Source organism: Onychostoma macrolepis, chromosome 04 (genome assembly GCF_012432095.1).
Source record: "Onychostoma macrolepis isolate SWU-2019 chromosome 04, ASM1243209v1, whole genome shotgun sequence".
In the NCBI taxonomy this organism is placed as follows: Eukaryota; Metazoa; Chordata; class Actinopteri; order Cypriniformes; family Cyprinidae; genus Onychostoma; species Onychostoma macrolepis.
In genome coordinates, this window is record NC_081158.1 from 35,161,478 (window position 1) to 35,181,258 (window position 19,781).

Consider the following 19,781-nt stretch of genomic DNA (forward strand, 5'->3'; position numbering starts at 1 on the left):
TGGGGAAAAATAGGTATATTCTTTGGCTGTAGGATTATGTAGACGCCAAGCATCACACACATCTAAATCCATAGTGAACAGTCTCAATGCTGTAGAAGACTGAGATTGTGCTATTGAAATTGACGGATTGGAACGATCCAAAACTGTGTCAAGCACAGCATTCATGTCTGCTCCAATGATAATTGAGTAGCCATTAAGAGATAAGAGTGTTTTCAAAACATTTGGAAAAAAGAAGGTATCATATGAATTTGGGGCATAAATATTAACAAATGCCAAGCTCTTTCCTTCTATTGAAGTACAGAAATATGCAACTCTGCCATCATTATCTGAACCTGTATATTCAACAGTGAAGTTAGAGTTACGTTTGAGTAAAATTATCACCCCTTTCTTTTTAGAATTACAGCTTGATGACACTATGGGAATATAATGCCTGTTTTGCATTCTTTGGTTGTCCGATGCAATTAGGTGGGTTTCTTGGAGGAATGCTACATCAATTTTTTTTCTGTGTAAAAGATCTAAAACCTTTGTACGTTTGGTAGGAGCGTTTAACCCCCTAACATTCAGTGACAGAATGTTTATTCTAACCATAATCTATAATTGGGGAACTCACATAAGTTGACACGTAAAGCTTATAGCATACCAAAAAGCTATCCATTATAATTTTCACAGAAGTAAACAGAGAACTTGAAATTCCTGAGTGCTTTATGCGCCTAAGCGCCCCCTCCCTCTCCCAAATGCCCCATTTAGCCAACATCTGTGGCGATCGCGAGGCAATGTCTAAACACTAATCACCTCATCAGCCTCCCTGAGAATTTGCCAATTGAGGAAAGTTAGATTTATAAAACAAAACAACCGAACGTAAAACTGTAGTCTAACATGGGACAACTCCCTAACTGAATTTTTGTTGCGCAAAGTTTTAACTAGGCTCTAAAACATCTTTATCAACCAATCGTACAGCAGTTAAATTGTAGCTCTTAATACAACAGTATCTAACACCCTAAACAGAAAAACATTTGTTATAAAGAGCGTTTGAAATCAGAATGCATTTGAACAAAAATAGAAATCTAGTTACCACTTCACTTTGATGAATTATAGCACGTGTGTGAGCTGAAAACGACTTTTGTCCATGTATAACACAGGTTTGTTAGCAAAACATCAAAAGGTTTTTTTTTTGTTTTTTTTATACGGCCTCCTCCATTGGTTCCTGGAACTGAAGATTTAGAGATCTGCGAGCCGCCGGAACCGTCGCGCCATCCAAACCCTCGATGTATTTATCAGCGTCCTCCGGAGATTCAAACGAATGTTTCTGGCCCTTGTAGGTGACTCTTAGTAATGCTGGATAGATCAGGAACGTTTCGGCGCCTTTCTGGTGGAGCTTTGCTCTAACGGCCGAAAATGCCTTCCTCCTTTGTGCCGTCTCAGGACTGTAATCAGCATAGAATTCCAGACTCGTTCCTCCAGGCAGAGTGGGTTTTGCTTTACGTGCACCTTGAAGGATGGCTTGCCTGTCAGGATAGCGGAGAAGACGAAATATCATCGAACGTGGTTTGGGTGAGTTGGAGTACACTCGGTGAGCTCTGTCAATCTCGATCGGGCACGGGCGCGCTGAAAGCTCTGGGATCCATTTGGGTAGCATTTTTTGAAGAAAGCCGACAGGATCGTCCCCTTCCATTCCCGTTGGTAGATTAACCAGGCGGACATTGTTACAACGCGACCGATCTTCCAAATCACTGCATTTTCATTGCATCCGTTCAATCTGAGACAGGCAAAGATTTGTATCTTTTTTTGTTTTACGGAGACTGCCTTGAAGATTGTCCACGTTTGTTGTGATAGTCGCCAAACTTTTACTCAGAGAGTCCATTTCTTCTTTCAGTGTTCAAAGAACAGCGCCATTCTCGTTGATATATTCATTAAAGGGAATAAGAGCCTTCTTTATTGCCTCTGTTAGCATGCTGGAAACCATTTCGTGCATAGCCTTCTGTTGCGCTTCGATTGCATGGATAACAATGGAGGCCATGTCGTCGTTGAATGTTTTGAGGCGTTTTCCGCCCGCAGCTTGTTTTGAGGAGACTTCCCTTTTTTACCAGTTGCCATTCTTAGAGTATAACTGATACGTTAACAGAAAAAGAAATGGTCTGTCCTCAATATGAAAGAAATTACAGAAAATAGGAGGTTTTTGTCGGAGCCTAGTGCTGAGCTGTCATCTTGCAGCGCGTGCCACCGGAAGTCTCTAAATCCAGTAATTTTGGGTTTCTTTGGGACGGGGATGATGGTGGAGCGTTTGAAGCATGAGGGGACTTCGCACAGCTCCACTGATTTGTTGAAGATCTGTGTGAAGATGGGGGCCAGCTGGTCAGCGCAGGTTTTCAAACAGGCTGGTGTCACACCGTCTGGGCCTGGTGCCTTTCTTCTCTTGGTCTTTCTGAAGACCTGGCGCACGTCATCTTCACTGATCTGCAGTGCAGGAGGGGGGGAGAGGGAGGTTGCAGGAGGTGTGAATGGTGTTTTTTTAAACCTGCAGTAGAACTCATTCAGATCGTCTGCCAGTTGTTGATTCTCCACAGTGCTGGGGGATGGTGTCTTGTAATTGGTGATGTCTTTCAGACCTTTCCACACTGAAGCAGGATCACTGGAAGTGAACTGAATTCTTAGCTTTCCAGAATAATTCCTCTTTGCCACTCTGATCTCCTTTTCCAGTGTGTATTTGGCCTTTTTTTTACAAGACTTTGTCCCCCTTCCTAAGCATCTTCTTTGGCCTGACGGAGCTGTCTGAGTTTTGCAGTGAACCACGGTTTGTCGTTGTTGTAGGTTAAATGAGACCGGGTAGGAATGCACATATCCTCACAGAAACTGATATAAGATGTTACAGTCTCTGTGAGCTCGTCAAGATCGGTGGCAGCAGCTTCAAAAACAGTCCAATCAGTGAGGTCAAAACAAGCTTTTAAATCTTGCTCTGCTTCATTAGTCCATCTTTTAACAGTTCTTAATACAGGTTTAGCTGATTTCAGTTTCTGCCTGTAGGTCGGTATAAGATGAACCAAACAGTGATCAGAGAGTCCTAAAGCTGCCCGTGGGACAGAGTGATATGCGTTCTTTATTGCTGTGTAACAGTGATCCAGTATATTACTGTCTCTGGTGGGACATGTGATGTGCTGTCTGTATTTTGGCAGTTCATGGTAGATATTTGCTTTATTAAAGTCCCTGGGAATGATTAAAACAGAGTCTGGGTGTTGTTGTTCAGTCTCTGTGATCTGATCAGCCAGTTTCTGTAAAGCTGAGCTCACGTGTGCTTGCGGTGGAATGTAAACACTCACGAGAATGAACGAGCAAAACTCCCGCGGCGAATAGAACGGCTTACAGTTAATGAAGAGCGCTTCTGGATCTGAACAGCACATCTTCTTTAACACAGTTACATCTGTACACCACCTTTCATTGATGTAGAAGCATGTCCCGCCGGCGCGTGATTTCCCCGTTGATTCTGCGTCGCGGTCCGCTCTAAACAGCTGAAAGCCCGGCAGATGAAGCGCGCTGTCCGGAATGGCGTCATTCAGCCAGGTTTCCGTGAAACACAGAGCAGCAGAGTTTGCGAAACCCTTATTTGTCCGGGAGTGCAGAAGGAGTTTGTCCGTTTTATTGGGTAGAGAGCGGAGATTCGCCAGATGGATGCTAGGCAGCAGCGTTCTGAATCCACGCTGTCTTAACTTCATGAGCGTGCCGGCTCACTTCCCCCGTCTGCGCGTCCTGAAGCGTTTGATCAGGGCTGCTGCTCTGCCGACTACAACATTCAGCAAAATGTCCGAATAATCGAAATCCGGTAAAAGATTTTGTGGTGTGTTCTGCCGAATGTTCAGCAGTTCATCCCTGCTAAAACTGATTGTGTTTGATTTTTTATTTGCACTTAGTGTAAATAGTATCTATCACTAAGAAAATATGCTATTTACACTTAGTGCAAATAGCCGCTGCCTATTTATTTCTGTGTGAGAAAACGACTCATTTCCATTTCTCCAAACGGGCCAAACGCCCCCTTCTCCATGTGCAGGTGTCTGGAGCCGGAAGAGTCCTGGATCAGATCCTGCCGCAGCGTTTAGCAGGTAACATCTGCTGCTGTGTGGAGGAGACTGAGGTGGCTGGGCTGCCTATTAATATTAATTAAAAAAGAAAAGAATTGTGGACTTAGCCTGTGTCTGGAGTATTTAGAAGTCGAACAAAAAAAACTTTGATTTGTATTGCATGACCGCTACTGAATATTGTCTGGACCTTCGTTTCTCACCTTCTCTCGTTTCTGGTCATGTTCTGAGACATTTCAGAGATTGTCACAGCTCACAACCGGACGACCTTCACGCAACCGTGCTTCTGTGACAAGGCTGGGGTTCGAACCCAGGATCTTTCCATTCAGTGAGGATCGCTCAGACCGCTGAGCCACTGGCACTTCCACGTGTAATACTTGCTTTTTTGGGGGGGGATTTTTGTCTTTTTATTTTCTTCTTTAAAGACTGGTGAAACTAAAAAAAAAAAAATTCCAGTTCAAAATTCGAACCTGAAATTCCCAGATCAAGAACTGATGCTCAGAACACTGAACCACAGGCTCTTCCACACCTTCTTTTCTTTTCTTTTCTTTTCTTTTTTTGTTTTGGATTTTTATCATTTACAAAAAAAAAGACTAGTGAAAATGAACTTTTCTCCAGCTCAATACAACACAGGATTAGCACCTAGAGTTCCCAGGTCACGAACTGAAGCTCAGACCACTGGATCTTCCACATGTCCTTTTTTTTTTTTAATTTAAAGACTAGTAAAACTAAACTTTTGTCCGCTAAATACAGGAGTCAAACTTGGATTTCCCAGAACAAGAACCTATGTTAAGACCGCTGGACCACAGGCTCTTCTACATTTGTTTGTCTCTTTTTTGGAGTTTTGTTTGTCTTATTCAGTCAGAAACCGCATAAACTCATTTTAACCACTAGAGCAAGGTTTGAACCCAGATAGTTTCAGCCGCTTGATTCAGCCACTGGTGCTCCACTCTTTGTTTGAGTTTTGTCTTATTCGTGCAAAAAAAACCCCAAAAAAACATCATAACAAGAGTGAGGTTACAACTCAGCCTTTCCACATGAAGAAGCAAGACTCGGAACACTGAGCCATTGTTTTTTTTTTTTTTGGAGTAACTGTGTTTGTCACAAACTCAAATTCCCACAATACCTTGCAACACAGAAAACAACCGTCTGAAATGACAAACATGATCATATTGAGATGTGTTCAAGTGTTCAAAAGCAGAATAAACTGCATTTATAATGTACCGTTCAACAGTTTGAACAAAAACATGAGCCTAGTTTCAACACTGAAGCTGAACTCTCTCTAGATGTCATTATTTGTCATTATTAGTCACATTATTAGTCATCTAGTCATTATATGTCATTATGCTGGTCTCATCATATTTGTCTTATTATACTCACTGAATGTAAAAGCTCTGAAACATCTGGATGTGGGTAAGAATATCAGTGTCCAGAGAGTTCTGGAAGATCTTTGGATGGACATCTGGACTGATTCTCTGAAATGCTTAAGAAAATATTTCCATTAAATGTGAAAAACACAAAGAACATGGAGAGAAAGTGGAGAAAGACCTATTAAACCAAACTATTTCTACGTCTTTATTTCTAGTCAGAGGAAAACCCTTATTTTGCATGAATATTTCATAAATTGTTATTTACCCTAAAACCAGGAAAAAACTGTCAAACCACCGATTTTATTTACTAGAAATATATTTTACATCTGTAATAAACATTTGAATTCGAGTTTCATCGTCCTCCTGTGGTGAATTGTGTGAATTACATTAAAGCGATTTATTTCCACAGATTAGTTTGCATTGATTTCATATAATTTAATAAATTAATCACGACCCTCTGCAACAGTAAAACATCTGGAAAACCGCCCTTTTCTTCTGTAGAAATATATTCTTATATCTAAGTGCCATCCAGTGAGAATTACACTGCTGTTGATTATTTCTGCATCTTTAATTTTAGACAGAGGAAAACATTGAGATAAATTATTTTGCGGTGATTCTAAATTATTTAATAAATTATTCGTTATACTGTGCAACAACAAAACATCTGGTAAATTCATCCTGAGGTGAATTGTGTGAACTACACTGCTGCTGCTGCTGCTTTATGTTAAATCATTTTTGCATTCAAAATTATTTAATATGTTATTGATTATACTGTGCGTCGACAAAATAGATGTTTCATATGCTGCTCAAGAAAGCACATGTACAGCCCGTCTGAAGTTTGCCAATGATTCAGAGGAGAACTGGGTGAAAGTGTTGTGGTCAGATGAGACCAAAATCCAGCTCTTTGGCATCAAATCAACTCGCCGTGTTTGGAGGAGGAGGAATGCTGCCTATGACCCCAAGAACACCATCCTCACCGTCAAACATGGAGGTGGAAACATTATGCTTTGGGGGTGTTTTTCTGCTAAGGGTTCAGGACAGCTGCACCCCATCAAAGGGACGATAGACGGGGCCGTGTACCATCAGGGCCAGAACACTGAAAATGGGTCGTGGAGGGGTATTCCAACATGACAATGACCCAAAACACACGGCCAAGGCAACAAAGGAGTGGCTCAAGAAGAAGCACATTAAGGTCCTGGAATGGCCTAACCAGTGTCCAGACCTTCATCCCATAGAACATCTGTGGAGGGAGCTGAAGGTTCGAGCTGCCAAACATCAGCCTCGAAACCTTAATGACTTGGAGAGGATCTGCAGAGAGGAGTGGGACAGAATCCCTCCTGAGATGTGCAAACCTGGTGACCAACTACAAGAAACGTCTGACTTCTAGGGTTTGGCCATCAAGTACTAAGTCATGTTTTGCGAAGGGGTCAAATACGTATTTGACTCATTAAATTGCAAATCAATTTCTAACTTTTTTGAAATGTGTTTTTCTGGATTGTTTTGTTGTTATTCTGTCTCTCACTGTTAAAATAAACCTAACATTAAAATTATAGACTGATCATTTCTTTGTCAGCGGGCAAACAAAATCAGCAGGAGATCAAATATTTTTTCCTCACTGTATATCACAGGATTCTCTTCTAGCATCTCATATTTGTATATAATGATGTTTCCTCCTGAATATCCTGACACGGTCCTGATTTTTTCATCTGTTGAACACAAACTCAGACAATTTATCACTCAATGAACACAAATCTGGACATTTAAGAGTTGAACATATCTGCTGCAGCATTAATGAATTCAAGTCAAGATCACTTATGATTGTAAATATTACATGAAGAGATAATATTTAGTTGCTTAGAAGTTATTTATTATATGTTAGAGGATTACATCTGTGAACCGCAGTAATTACAGTCAGTGTTGAGTGTGGTGATGCTGATGATCATCATGGGTTTGAGTCTCAGTTACTCACCTGTTAAAACTTTCAGATTCACTTCAGTGTATGAATCTATTTTATATATATTTTATATATATTTTATACTTTTCTGGGCCTTGACAGTGTTATTTACTCGGCAGTCAATGGGACAGTCACAAACCTCCCGGATTTCATCTAAAATATCGAAGACGAACAAAGCTTTTACGGGTTTGGAACGACATGAGGGTAAGTGATTAATGACAAAATGTTAATTTTGGGGTGGAGTATCCCTTTAAGAGATTATTGTGATCACTATTAGATTTCTGGTAGGATACATATAGACTATAAGTGAGAGACTATATTAATCTTAGAGAAAACATCATTCATGATCTGCATAAAAAAAAAAAAACACTGGAACTTGGCAGTATAAATGATTTGTTCAGTCTGAGGGAGCTTCACATAATAATAGTGGCTCAATCAATGGTGTGAGTTTATGATTATCTGTCTGGCAGTGTTTCAAACTTGATTGAAAACAGTATTTTGCAAAAAAAATAAATAAAATGTTTTACCTCAGATTAGATTCAGTCAGTAAAGACAGATATCAATGTAAGTAATATAAGAGTGGTTAAAAGCGTAATTTTTATTTGCATATCACTTTTCACATTCAGTGCCGTTTCAATGCAGCTTTACAGAAAACCATACACTAATGTCTAAAGCCTTAAAGGGATAGTTCACCAAAAAATGAAAATTCTGTCATTAATTACTCACCCTCATGTCGTTCCAAACACCTTTGTTCATCTTTGGAACACAAATTAAGATATTTTTGATGAAATCCGAGAGGTTTCTGACCCTCCATAGAGAGCAATGCAACTGAAATGTCCTAAAAACATTGTAATTTGTGTTCCGAAGATGAATGAAGGTCTTATGGGTTTGGAACGACATGAGGGTGAGTAATTAATGACAGAATTTTCATTTCTGGGTGAACTATCCCTTTAAATACACAAGTGACAATCTGGAAAGCAAGGGAAGAAAATATTGGAACAAACAATCATCTGGAGGAAGACATTTTTCTTTGACATTAAATGTCCATTTGGTAAATATGATCTGGTCACACAGTACGAGTGTTATTTGCTGCTCTGAATACTGAACATCTCAGACTCTTTTAAAATAAATCAGTTTCTGACACACATTCTCTGCTGAAATGATGATGATGATGATGATGAGGACACTGATGATCGTAGTGATGAAGATGTTTCTGCAAAATTTGCAAATAAAACAAAACAATGAATTTCTAAAGGTTGCTTTTTCACACACAGATACTGATCTCATTACCCAGAATTCAAGTTTGCTGATACAGAGACACTCAGAAAACAAAACTGTAAGCTGAAGCTTGTGTGACTGAAGCCTGTAGCTTCTCAGAGAATAATACAGTTCATAGCAGGTTACTGGAGGAGCATCTTTAACTACAGCTTCTTAACTATAGTACAAGACTGATGAAATAACTCACAGAAGTGCTACAAACTGCACTAATAGTAACACCAAAACAGAAAACTACAAACTGCTGCTGCTTTCAGACTGAGTCCAGATCTGCAGGTACTGGACATTTAAAGAAAGAAATGAAGAATAAAATACACAAACACTGTCCAAACTGTGTGCAGTTTCTCATTGAGCAGAACAGCAACATTATTCTACACTAAACTGCACTTTTGACTGCAGCCATGAGCAATTATAAGAAAACTTCCTCTTTTTAACTGTGTTTTGTGGTTTTGCTTTGTTAAACACACAAAACACCTAAAATGAACCTGCTGGTAAACCTGTGTGAACAGAGTCGGTTCTCTTACAAACATCACTGATCACTTTCTTTGCACACTCAAGCAACATGATTCAAGACACACAGTGATCTGCTGAATGGAAGCTAGCTGTGATTATTAATGACATTCTGATTAATATGAGTGAGAAAGTCATCTGTACCTGTAACGCTGATGAGGACTCGTGTGATGAAGCTCTTGTGTCCTTCACCAGACTGAACTCCACACCAGTATTCAGCTGAATGTTGTCGAGTCACATGACTGATGGATCCCGTCAGGAGCCGCTGCTGTCTGTCATCATACAGCTGGATCTGTCCCGCAGCGGTCCATCTTCTGCTCTCCTTCACAGACGTCTCTTCAGCACAGAGATCAGATCCAGATCTCCTGCAGACAAACTTCACACCAGTCCTGTGGGATTGTGGGTATTTGCAGCTGATGTTCACAGATCCTCCTGCAGCAGCTGATAGACTGATGCTCTTCTCACAACAATCAGCTGTTTGAGAGTCAAATCAAGCTCACATTAAACCAGATTCATCAGTTCACCACAGAAACAAATGCATGAGTGAATGAAAGCAGGTTTCAAGCATGTTCAGGTGAAACTCAGAGAAGAAACTGTAGTCTTCAGAAACTTTGACTATAATCTTATATTCTCCAGAATCGTTCACATTCAGCTCTCTGATAAACACACGTAAGAGACGAGCAGATCTGTCATCATGAACAGAGAATCGGCCGACATGTGTCCATGTGAGATACACACACTCACTTCTCTCTCTCTCTCTCTCTCTCACACACACACACACACTGGGTACTATGTTTCATGGGGATTCTCCGTGTATCTTCTATCCCTTTACCCTAACCCTACCTCTAAACCTGCACACACACACACACACACACACACACACACACACCCCACACACACATACACACACAAATAGTTCTGCAATGTTTGATTTTCCAAAAAAAAAAAAGTCTGTATGATTTACAAGCTGTCAAAGGATAGTAATATCAGTCAACTTTGACCTTTTGGGGGCATTTGATCCCCATAATGTAGGGAATATCAGGTACACATATTGTCCTACACCAACCCTACACCTAAACCTACACCTTACAGGAAACTTTCTGCATTTTTAGATCTTCAGAAAAACTTAATTCTGTGTGATTTATTAGATTGTTTACCCGTGAGGACCTCAATTTAGGTCCCCACCGTGACACGAGTCCCCATGAGTCTGTGTGTATTCAGGTTTAAGTCCCCACCTGAATAGAAAAACAGGTACACACACACACACACACACACACACAGTCTCTCTCTCTCTGTCTCTCACACACACACACACACACACACACACAGTCTCTTGATTGCTGTTCTTTTTTTTTCTCCAGATTTTATCATTTGTCATTTTGCTCTCAGTGAACATATATCTGATCACTTCTCTGTTGACTCAGTTTAAGACTATTTTATTAATATGACAGCATGAGCTGAACGTGTGAACCGCAGTAATTACGGTCAGTGTTGAGTGTGGTGATGCTGATGATCATCATGGGTTTGAGAGTCTCAGTTTCTCACCTGTTATAACCTTCAGATTCACTTCAGTGTATGAATCTATTTTTGCATAAATATCAGTTCCACAGTAGTACGTCCCAGAATCCCATTCACTCAGATCTCTGATGGTCACAGTGAAAACTGCTGCTGTTGTGTCGTCATACAGAGAGAATCTTCCAGAGTCAACCCATTCGTTTTTAGTTTTAGTCCTGATTAGGTCTGTGCACTTTGACCACTGTCCTCTACAAAAATACTTTGCATTTTCTGTATATTTTCTATCATATCTGCACCTGATCCTGACTCCTCCTCCTGAATATCCCGTCACACTGATGGAGCTCAACACACCTACAACAAACCAGCATCTTAACACAACAATAATATATTTATTTGAGAATGAACAGAGATAATCTTTTCAATTGTTTTTGAAGTTTTTCAAAGTTAATTCATGAGCTGAAGTTAAAGTCTCTGCTGTTTTTAGTGATTTACTGTGAGTTCAGATTCTTACCAGGAATCATCAGCAGAGTGAAAGTCCAGATGATCTTCATTCTTCTCTCTTATTCAATGATTCTCTGTTGTTAGTAGATTCAGTTCTTCTGAAGCTCTCGATGTGTGTTCAGATGAGTTTTAGTGCTTCTTTCCTGGTTACATGTTTAACATGAACTGCTGAATGTGTGAGAGACACCCTCTTCCTCTGAGAGAGAGAGAAAGATAATAATAAAAGAGAAGTGATGATAATACATGTTCACATAAACATGCAAGACTCATGAACATGTGAAAATGTAACTTTGTTTTCAAAGCATTATTTGAGAGATTTATACAGAAATATCGATCTAGAATTGTTATTCAGACTAGAATCTCAAAGACTGTAAACAGCAGTGGTTACCGTGGTGATCAAATAAGCACATTGCTGATTGATTACAATAGTTGTGAAATCAAAATTCACTGTTCTTTTTTTTTTTTTTTTTTTGGAACATTGCAGTATTTATTATATACAATTTATCTGTGCACATCATTATTTTTTTAAATTTATGTACTCTGGTAATCTTTAACCAAAATAACTTCTCCCTCTCACACTTCACATCAGTCAGAGGACAGAAGCTGTGCTTTTTGCAGGGGCGGTTCTAAGGGGGGGCTTTAGGAGGGGCCAGTGACCCCTGTCAACAAGCTTGGCCCTCCCTTTGGCCCACCTAAATTTGGAATCATATCACAGCAAACAATTTTGGGTGAAATGTGCAGTTTGTACTGAAACTATATATATATATATATATATATATATATATATATATATATGTGTGTGTGTGTGTGTGTGTGTGTATGTATGTATGTATAAAGAAAAACATCACCAGCTGCTAAATTCAAATCTGCGTTCGCTGGCTGGCACAGGGCCAGAGACGCACACATTTTTAAAGCACTGCACATTATAACCAATCACATATGATTCTGTTGAGCTTATGAATGCAAGGACCAATCAGTGATGTATCGTCACCGCGTGCGCTGGCTGACTGAATTCTCTGAATAACGTTAAAGGCCCCGATATACTAAAAACGAAGTTATTTTTCGTTCTTCGTTTGGGGGCAAAAAGAAGTTCGAAAAGGCTGAGCGACTGTATACTGTGTTTGAACATACCAACACCCCCTCGCTGCTGGAGGCGGGTGTAGATTAATATAAACGTGTCGCGACGCTCGCGCGTATGCCCTAAACACAACAACGATGCAATGACGAAATGTAGCCTATCTAGGTGTGAGACGAGACCATGCAATATAGACAAAAAATAATGATTAGCAGCAGTTCAGAGTCAAGTCATGTTTGCAATACAAAATAAATAACCATTTCCATAATCAGTCTTTAAGTGTGAATGGCTCATAGTTTGAAAACTTTAGCATGATGTGAAAAAAAATACTGGAGAGATCTCAGTAACACAGACGTGTTTGTTACTTTATTGTATTAGTGTTCAAATTTTTTTTTTTATTATTAAATTAGATAAATTATTACAGCTTTTTATATTTTATGTGGTGTCATGATTTGATAAAAACAAAGGTTTATTATTGTATGTTCTTTTGACATTTCATTTATTGTATACCTTTTAAATTCGCTTATTGAAAGAACAGCAGCAGCAGTATGGTGTAACATTTATTTGAAACATGTATTTGGTACTTTCTACCTTTATATCTTTACTCTTTCCTTTCATTCTTTTCATGGCTTTGGAAAACTTGCATCTGATGTTTCTCTACGTCACTTTTTACATAACTAAAGTTTCGTAGCAATTTATTTCTATTAAATGCTTTCTCTGAATCCTCTGCGAGCGATCGTGCAGGTGCGGATATATTTGCGGCAGCTCAGCTATTCGACACAGTGTTTATGTTGCTAGTGACTTGGAGATGTTGTTCTCCTGCCTGATCTCAGTTGAAGGAGAAACAAACCGAAAAAAATAAAATAAAATCGCACGTCAAAGAATGTGGAGTTCCAGTACACACCCACCGATTGCGTAATCACCACGGACCAACGGTAGCTCAAAGGTGTTTAGGAGCCAAAACTAACTCCCCAGAAAGTTCACTTTGGTCAACTGTTTCGACCTGATTTTGTTCGAAATCACGTCATATCAGTTCTTTCTTTGATTTCATTGAAGTATATCAGGGCCTTAATTCTCTCATCAGAAACAACAAAGTGAAGATGTACGAATGTAAGTAAGATATTAATTTCACAGTGTAAACAGCTTTAGAGATTATTATGGCAGTTTTTGAGAGTGCTTGAACCCGCTGGACTGAAGTGAAAATGTTTTTTGCTCCCTGTTCTACAGTGAAAGTGTTGTATGCTAAGTAACTTACAGTGTTTTTATTAAATTCACATTAAATACAAAGTCAGTCGTATTAAAGGTATTTTATGGCATGACTCCCATCTGGTACTTTAGAAAAAAAGAAAGGCTTTCATGCGAAGTTACAGTATTACAGTATTAGGCTACTTTGCCCATCACCCATTATAGACCAAATAACAATCTATAAAGGTGCAAAATGCATTTACTTACACATATTTGAGAATCAAGATATTTCATGATATATTTTAGGGATATATCGAAAACATAAATAAATAAAAATAAAACCCCTGCTGAAAAAAAAAAACAATAGACACCATTACAAAATTTGTAATGGTTTTACTGGTTATAGTGGGACTTGTATTGGTTTTACTGGAAACTGTAATGGACCCTGTTGGTCTCTAATGGTAATTGGTTGCCTTCTATTGGTGGCTTGTTAAAACTAATAAATCCTAATGAATATTCAGTACTTATTTACATCAAATAGTGCTTAGGGTCATTGTCCTGTTGGAAGGTGAACCTTCTGCCCGTCTGAATGCTCTGGACTGGGTTTTCATTAAAGCTATCTCAATATTTTGGTGCATTGAGCTTTTCTTCTACTCTGAAGTGTCCCTCAGTCCCTGAAAAACAGCTCCACAGCATGAGGCTGATACCAGCACACTTTACTGTTGGGATGGTACTCTGCAGGTGATGAGCAGAGCCTGGTTTCCTTCAAACATGATGCTTGGAATTGAGGTTCATCAGACCAGAGAATCCTGTTTCTCAGAGTCTGAGGGTCCTTTAGGTACTTTTTTGCAAATTCCAGGTGTGTTTTCATGTGTCTTCACTGAGGAGAGGGTTGAGTTTGGCCACACCAGCATAAAGCCCAGATCGGTGGAGTGTTGCAGTGATGTTTGTCCTTCTGTAGGTTTCTCCTGTCTCCACATATAATCATGTAGCTCAACTAGAGTGACCATCAGCTTCTTGATCACCACTCTAACCAAAGCCCTTCTCCATCGGTTGCTCAGTTTGTCCAGGAGTCCAGCTTTAGGAAGAATCCTAGTTGTTCCAAGCCTCTTCCATTATGGATAATGGAGGCTACATGCTTCTGTGAAACTTCAATGCAGCAAAAAAAAATTCCGAACTCTTCCCCAGATCTATGCCTTGATGCAAGCCTTTTTCTGAGCTCTACAGGCAGTTATTTTGACCTCAGGGCTTGTTTTTTGCTCTGATATGCATTTTCAGCTGTTAGGCCTTTTCTGAGAGGTGTGTGCCTTTCCAAATCATACTCATTCAAATGAATTTGCTGCAGTTTAATTCCACGGGAAGTGTAGTAACATCTACAAGTGATATGATTGCTCCTGAGCTAAATTTCAAGTATCCCAGAAATGGGTATGAATACTCATGCAATGGAATCATTTCAGTTCCTCTTCAGGAACTCGAGCTGCGTCCAAGAATGCTAGGGGAACGCCTCCAGCGTGACCACGCTCTGATACAAATGTAATCTGTTCAAAGGATGGGCGAGACGTCACGGGCGGGTGACGTAACGGCCAGGAGGCATAAAATCACGTGCGGTGGAACCGGCGTCAGCTTTTGTCATTCAGCTACCGCTACTCTGTGTGTCTGTCGATCTGTGTTGTGAGTCTTATTTAGTGTTGTTTGTCACTTGAAATAAGCTCCACAATGTCTAAAGTGCAGAGAAACTAGCACTTGGGCGAGAGCAGATCGCATTACAGGCTGTGTTTTTCACTAACAGTCCGTGTGTGGTCTGCTTGAGAGTAGAGCACGCAGAGTCAGCTCTCGAGGGAGCTGACTGCCCGCTTGTGAGCGTTTGTCGCTGCGTATGCTTACTCTCAGAGGGCTCTCTTTGAGGAGGGAGCTTTCACATGCGTTCCTTGCGTTACCGGCCCGCTTTCGCCGAGGCGGAGCAGCGGCTGCGCTCGCGGGGATCGCAGATGGATCAGGTGGAGGGAATGAAGACGGGCGAGCCCCTATCTTCTTCCTTCCCATCAGATCCAGCGCCCGCTCTCTGGGTTCGGAAGCCCCGCGGGTACTTCCCCCCAGAGAGAGAGGGCGTGACGCTCCGCCTGTCTTTCTCCGAGGAGGTAGACGTGGTGAATGGTGTCGATGAGCTTTGTAAAATCGCAGTGTTTGCACAAGCTTATTATGAACGAGGTTGTCATTATAGCAGTGTCTCTGCTTAGGAACGGAGTTCGCGCTGTCAGCTCGAAAAAAAGGGGCTGATCGTGCTTCTCCCCGCCGTATGATCTCACGGTTAAAAAGAAACCGGTCCGCCGCTGCTGAGGCACGGCGGCGAATGAGATCGCGGGGATCGCACATAGATCTGGCGGACGGGTTGAGACGGGTTCGCCTCTCTCCACCTGCAATCCCCAGATCTAGCGCTCTCGCTGGGCTGGAAGCCGCTGTGCGGTTCTTCCCCTTTGAGTGAGAGCTCACTGTTGCAGCGCGCGTTGCCGAGGCGATTATGTCATTCTCGTTCGTTTCATGAATCCTTTCATATCAGACCGTGTTTACTTGTCTGGTTGTTTTTCTCCATTTAATTTTGAGGAATTAAATGATCTATTTCATCTAACTAGGAGAAGTTAGATGTGTATGTGTAAGGAGCCTAAGAAAACTTGGGATTTTCTCAAGTGAGAGCACTATGTTTTACTTCTCTTCCTCTGAGGAGGTTGATGTGGTCAGCAGGGGCTGCTGGGCGGAGCAGCCCCAACCGTGTTCCAGCTCCTCCTATAGGGAGTGTCACTGCACTCCCAGTATGTTGAGTCAGAGTGGCGCCCCGGCCGAGGCCTTCTAGCAGAAGGCGGATCTGCGGACCGTCACTCGCTGGATAGTCTTTGGCTAAAAACATCCTGCTGCCTATGGCCCAGGACTTCTGAGGGCCGGCCCCTCTGGGGAAGAGCGGCATACACGCTGCCCGTCTCTCCTCAGTGCCCTCAAGAGATCGGTCTGCCAACCCTGCCACGTACAGTGTTCCAGGGCGCAGGGATCTCCAGCGAGCACACATCTCAGTTTCTTCCGCCCGGAAACGTAGCGGAGCTGAGATGCTCGCCACCCCCTTCAGTGGTTTCTAGAGCAGCTAGTTTGGCCGTCTCCTGCCGGCGTGCCGTTCCAGGACACCGAGCTAGCCGCCCTGGTTATACCAGAGGCCAGTCTTGAGAAACTGGTTCCCTTAGTAGACTATTTGGCAGCGTGAAAACTACTGCCAAATGTGTCTCCATGGGACCTGCATACTGTAGAAAGAGGCTACGGAATCCAGTTTGGTTCTCCTCCGCCTCGTTTCAACGGGTTGAATCCCACTCTGGTGGGCCCCGAGCAGGTTCTGGTAATGGAACGAGAAGTAGAGTACTCTCTTGAGAGAGGAGGCCATCGAGGTGGTCCCTCCTTACGAAAGAGATTCCGGGTTCTACAGCCGGTACTTCATAGTTCCCAAGAAGGATGAAGGGTTGGCGTCCCATTTTAGATCTGCATCAGTTGAACCACTCAGTCAGCAGACTGAAGTTCAAGATGCTCAAACAGGTCGTGTCTCAGATCAGGTCCGAGGACGGGTTTGTCGCGATCGATCTAAAAGACGCATACTTCCATATCTCCATCCTTCCCACTCACTCACAGGGAGTTCCTGAGGTTTGCTTTCGGGGGCGAAGATCACCAATATCGGGTTCTTCCCTTCGGCCTAACACTCACCACGCACTTTTACAAAGTGTGTGGATGCCGCGTTAGCTCCGTTGCGGCTACAAGGCATCCGCATATCCACTTTGGTTGATTCTTGCTCTATCAGAGCAGATGGCGGCTCAACATCGAGATGTTGTTCGTGATCACATGAAAGTGTTGGGGTTAAGACTGAACACCAAGAAGTGTGTGCTTTCTCCATTACAGAGAACCACTTATCTTGGTGTGGTGTGGGATTCGACCACGATGCAGGCACGTGTGTCCCCTGCTCGGATCGAGTCAATCCTCACAGCAGTCAGGAGAGTGAAAGAAGGCCAGTCACTCAACAGTGGTGGCTCAAGACCAAGGGGTTCTCCCCAAGGGGAAAACCGCTTCACATGATCAAGGTCACGTGGTGGTGCCTACATGCCTTAGACATGTGGAGACATCCTTGGTTCTTGTCTCAGGGCCTGGTGTTGGGAGCTCCGTGTTGCTGTGTACGCTAGCGACGGACGTGTCCCTCACCCTGCCCGCAGTCTGTGGAGTACTCGCCGTCTCATGTGGCACTTCAACTGCCTGGAGATGCTGGCGGTGTTTCACAGAAACACTTTCTCCCAGACCTAGAGATCGCCGGTGTTGGTGCGATAGCACCGAAAACACTGCGGTGGTCTCTTAGATCAACCACCGAGGAGGTCTGCGTTCACGCCCCCTGCACAGGCTGGCGTACCAGATCCTTGGGTGGTCCCAGGACAAACTCCTCTCGCTGAGAGCAGTTCACATGCCTGGGCATCTCAGTGTGGGAGCAGACATCCCGTCGAGGCAGGGGCTGAGGCCTGAATGGATGCTTCACCCTGAGGGGTGAAGCACATTTGGAGAGTGTTTGGCCAGGCTCAGGTGGACCTCTTCGCTACTCAGGTAAGTATACAGCGCATGTCCCCTCTGGTACTCTCTAAATTCATCCAGCTCCACTCGGGCTGGATGCCATGGTACAGACGTGGCCGAGGCTTCGTCTGTACATTTCCCGATCGCTCTGCTCCCGGGAGTTCTGGCGAGTGCGCTGGCACGAGGTCAGTCTACTTCTGGTAGCACCGTTCTGGCCGGGCCGAGTATGGTTCTCGGACCTGATTTCTCTCCTCAACGACTCTCCATGGGATATTCCGTCAGGAGGATCTCCTCTCACAAGCGGGGTCTGTCACCCCTGCCCGGAGCTTTGGAAGTTGTGGGTGTGGCCCTGAGGGGCACAGCCCATAGCTTCCGGTCTCCCAACCGATGTTGTTGAGACCTTCCTCCAATCCAGAGCTCCCTCAGCGAGGAAACTATACGCCTTGAAGTGGAACTTTTCACTTCTTGGTGCGGAGACTGCCAGCTCGACCCAGTCAACTGCCCGACTGGTACAGTTCTGGAGTTCGTGCGGGCCTGTTCCTCCGAGGGTTAACCCACTCCACCCTGAGGGTTTACGTGGCGGCTATACTGGCCTACCGCGCCCTTCTCGGTGGCCTTTCAGTGGGTAGGCACCCCCTAGTTACATGCTTTCTCCACAACACAAGGGACTTGTACACCCTGAAGTGAAGTGTCACTTCATGGTGCAGAGGTTGCCAGCTCGACCCAGCCAACTGCCCGTTTGGTACAGTTCTGGAGTTTGTGCGGGCCTGTTCCTCCGAGGGTTAACCCACTCCACCCTGAGGGTTTACGTGGCGGCTATACCGGCCTACCGCGCCCTTCTCGGTGACCTTCAGTGGGTAGACACCCCCTAGTACATGTTTCCTCCAGAGGCTGAGGCCTCCGGCCAGAGAGCGTTTGCTATGTGGTGGATCAGGATGCTATTCCATAGCCTCGAGTCCTCTGCTCTCCCCTCTTGGGGATCAAGACTCACTCTTCAGAAGTTGGCCTTCGGGACGCAGGCCCCGCTCACCTAGCCACCTGTGGCCTTTTTCTCTCGCCCTAGCTGTGCTCCATCCACACTAGGCAGGGATTTGTCAGTCTGGCGGCGTGGGGATCTCGTTCCCCTAGCGTTCTTGGACGCAGCTCGAGTTCCTGAAGAGGAACGTCTTAGGTTACGTATGTAACCCCAGTTCCTCGAGGGAACGAGACGCTGCGTCTCAAGGCCATACTTCCGGCATCCCTACGAGCGGTTGCTTCATTCCTGAAGCTGACGCCGGTTCCACCGCACTTGCTTTTATGCCTCCTGGCCATTACGTCACCCGCCCGTGACGTCTCGCCCATCCTTTGGACAGATTACATTTGTATCAGAGCGTGGTCACGCTGGAGGCGTTCCCCTAGCGTTCTTGGACGCAGCTCGAGTTCCTGAAGAGGAACTGGGGTTACATACGTAACCTAAGACGTTTTTTATTTCTAATAAATTTGCAAAGTTGTTACAAACCTGTTTTTGCTTTACCATTATGGTGTACGGAGTGTAGATTGATGTGGAGAAAAATGAATTTAAAGCAGTTTAATATAAGGCTGCATCATAACAAACCGTGAAAAAAAAATGGAGGGGTATGAATACTTTCGCAATAAACACCTGCTGTTGTCTTGATAGGCAACAAACTGCAAACTACAAAATGCAAATTCATCTCAATAAATAGGTCTATAATATCAAACTTGATTGTTAATAATTAAATAATATATTT

The 19,781-nt window shown here is 43.0% G+C and overlaps 1 protein-coding gene across 1 annotated transcript; it reads right to left on the reverse strand.

The window, feature by feature from the left end:
- Positions 1 to 7,982: 7,982 nt before the first annotated feature.
- LOC131538677 (polymeric immunoglobulin receptor-like) lies at positions 7,983 to 11,649 on the reverse strand. Its single transcript, XM_058772691.1, has 4 exons — positions 11,203 to 11,649; positions 10,722 to 11,042; positions 9,321 to 9,650; positions 7,983 to 8,604 (listed from the first exon to the last, which is right to left on the reverse strand). Exons 1-4 carry the CDS (start codon positions 11,240 to 11,242, stop codon positions 8,522 to 8,524), a joined length of 774 nt encoding a protein of 257 aa, XP_058628674.1. The 5' UTR covers positions 11,243 to 11,649; the 3' UTR covers positions 7,983 to 8,521.
- Between the last annotated feature and the right edge of the window lie 8,132 nt (positions 11,650 to 19,781).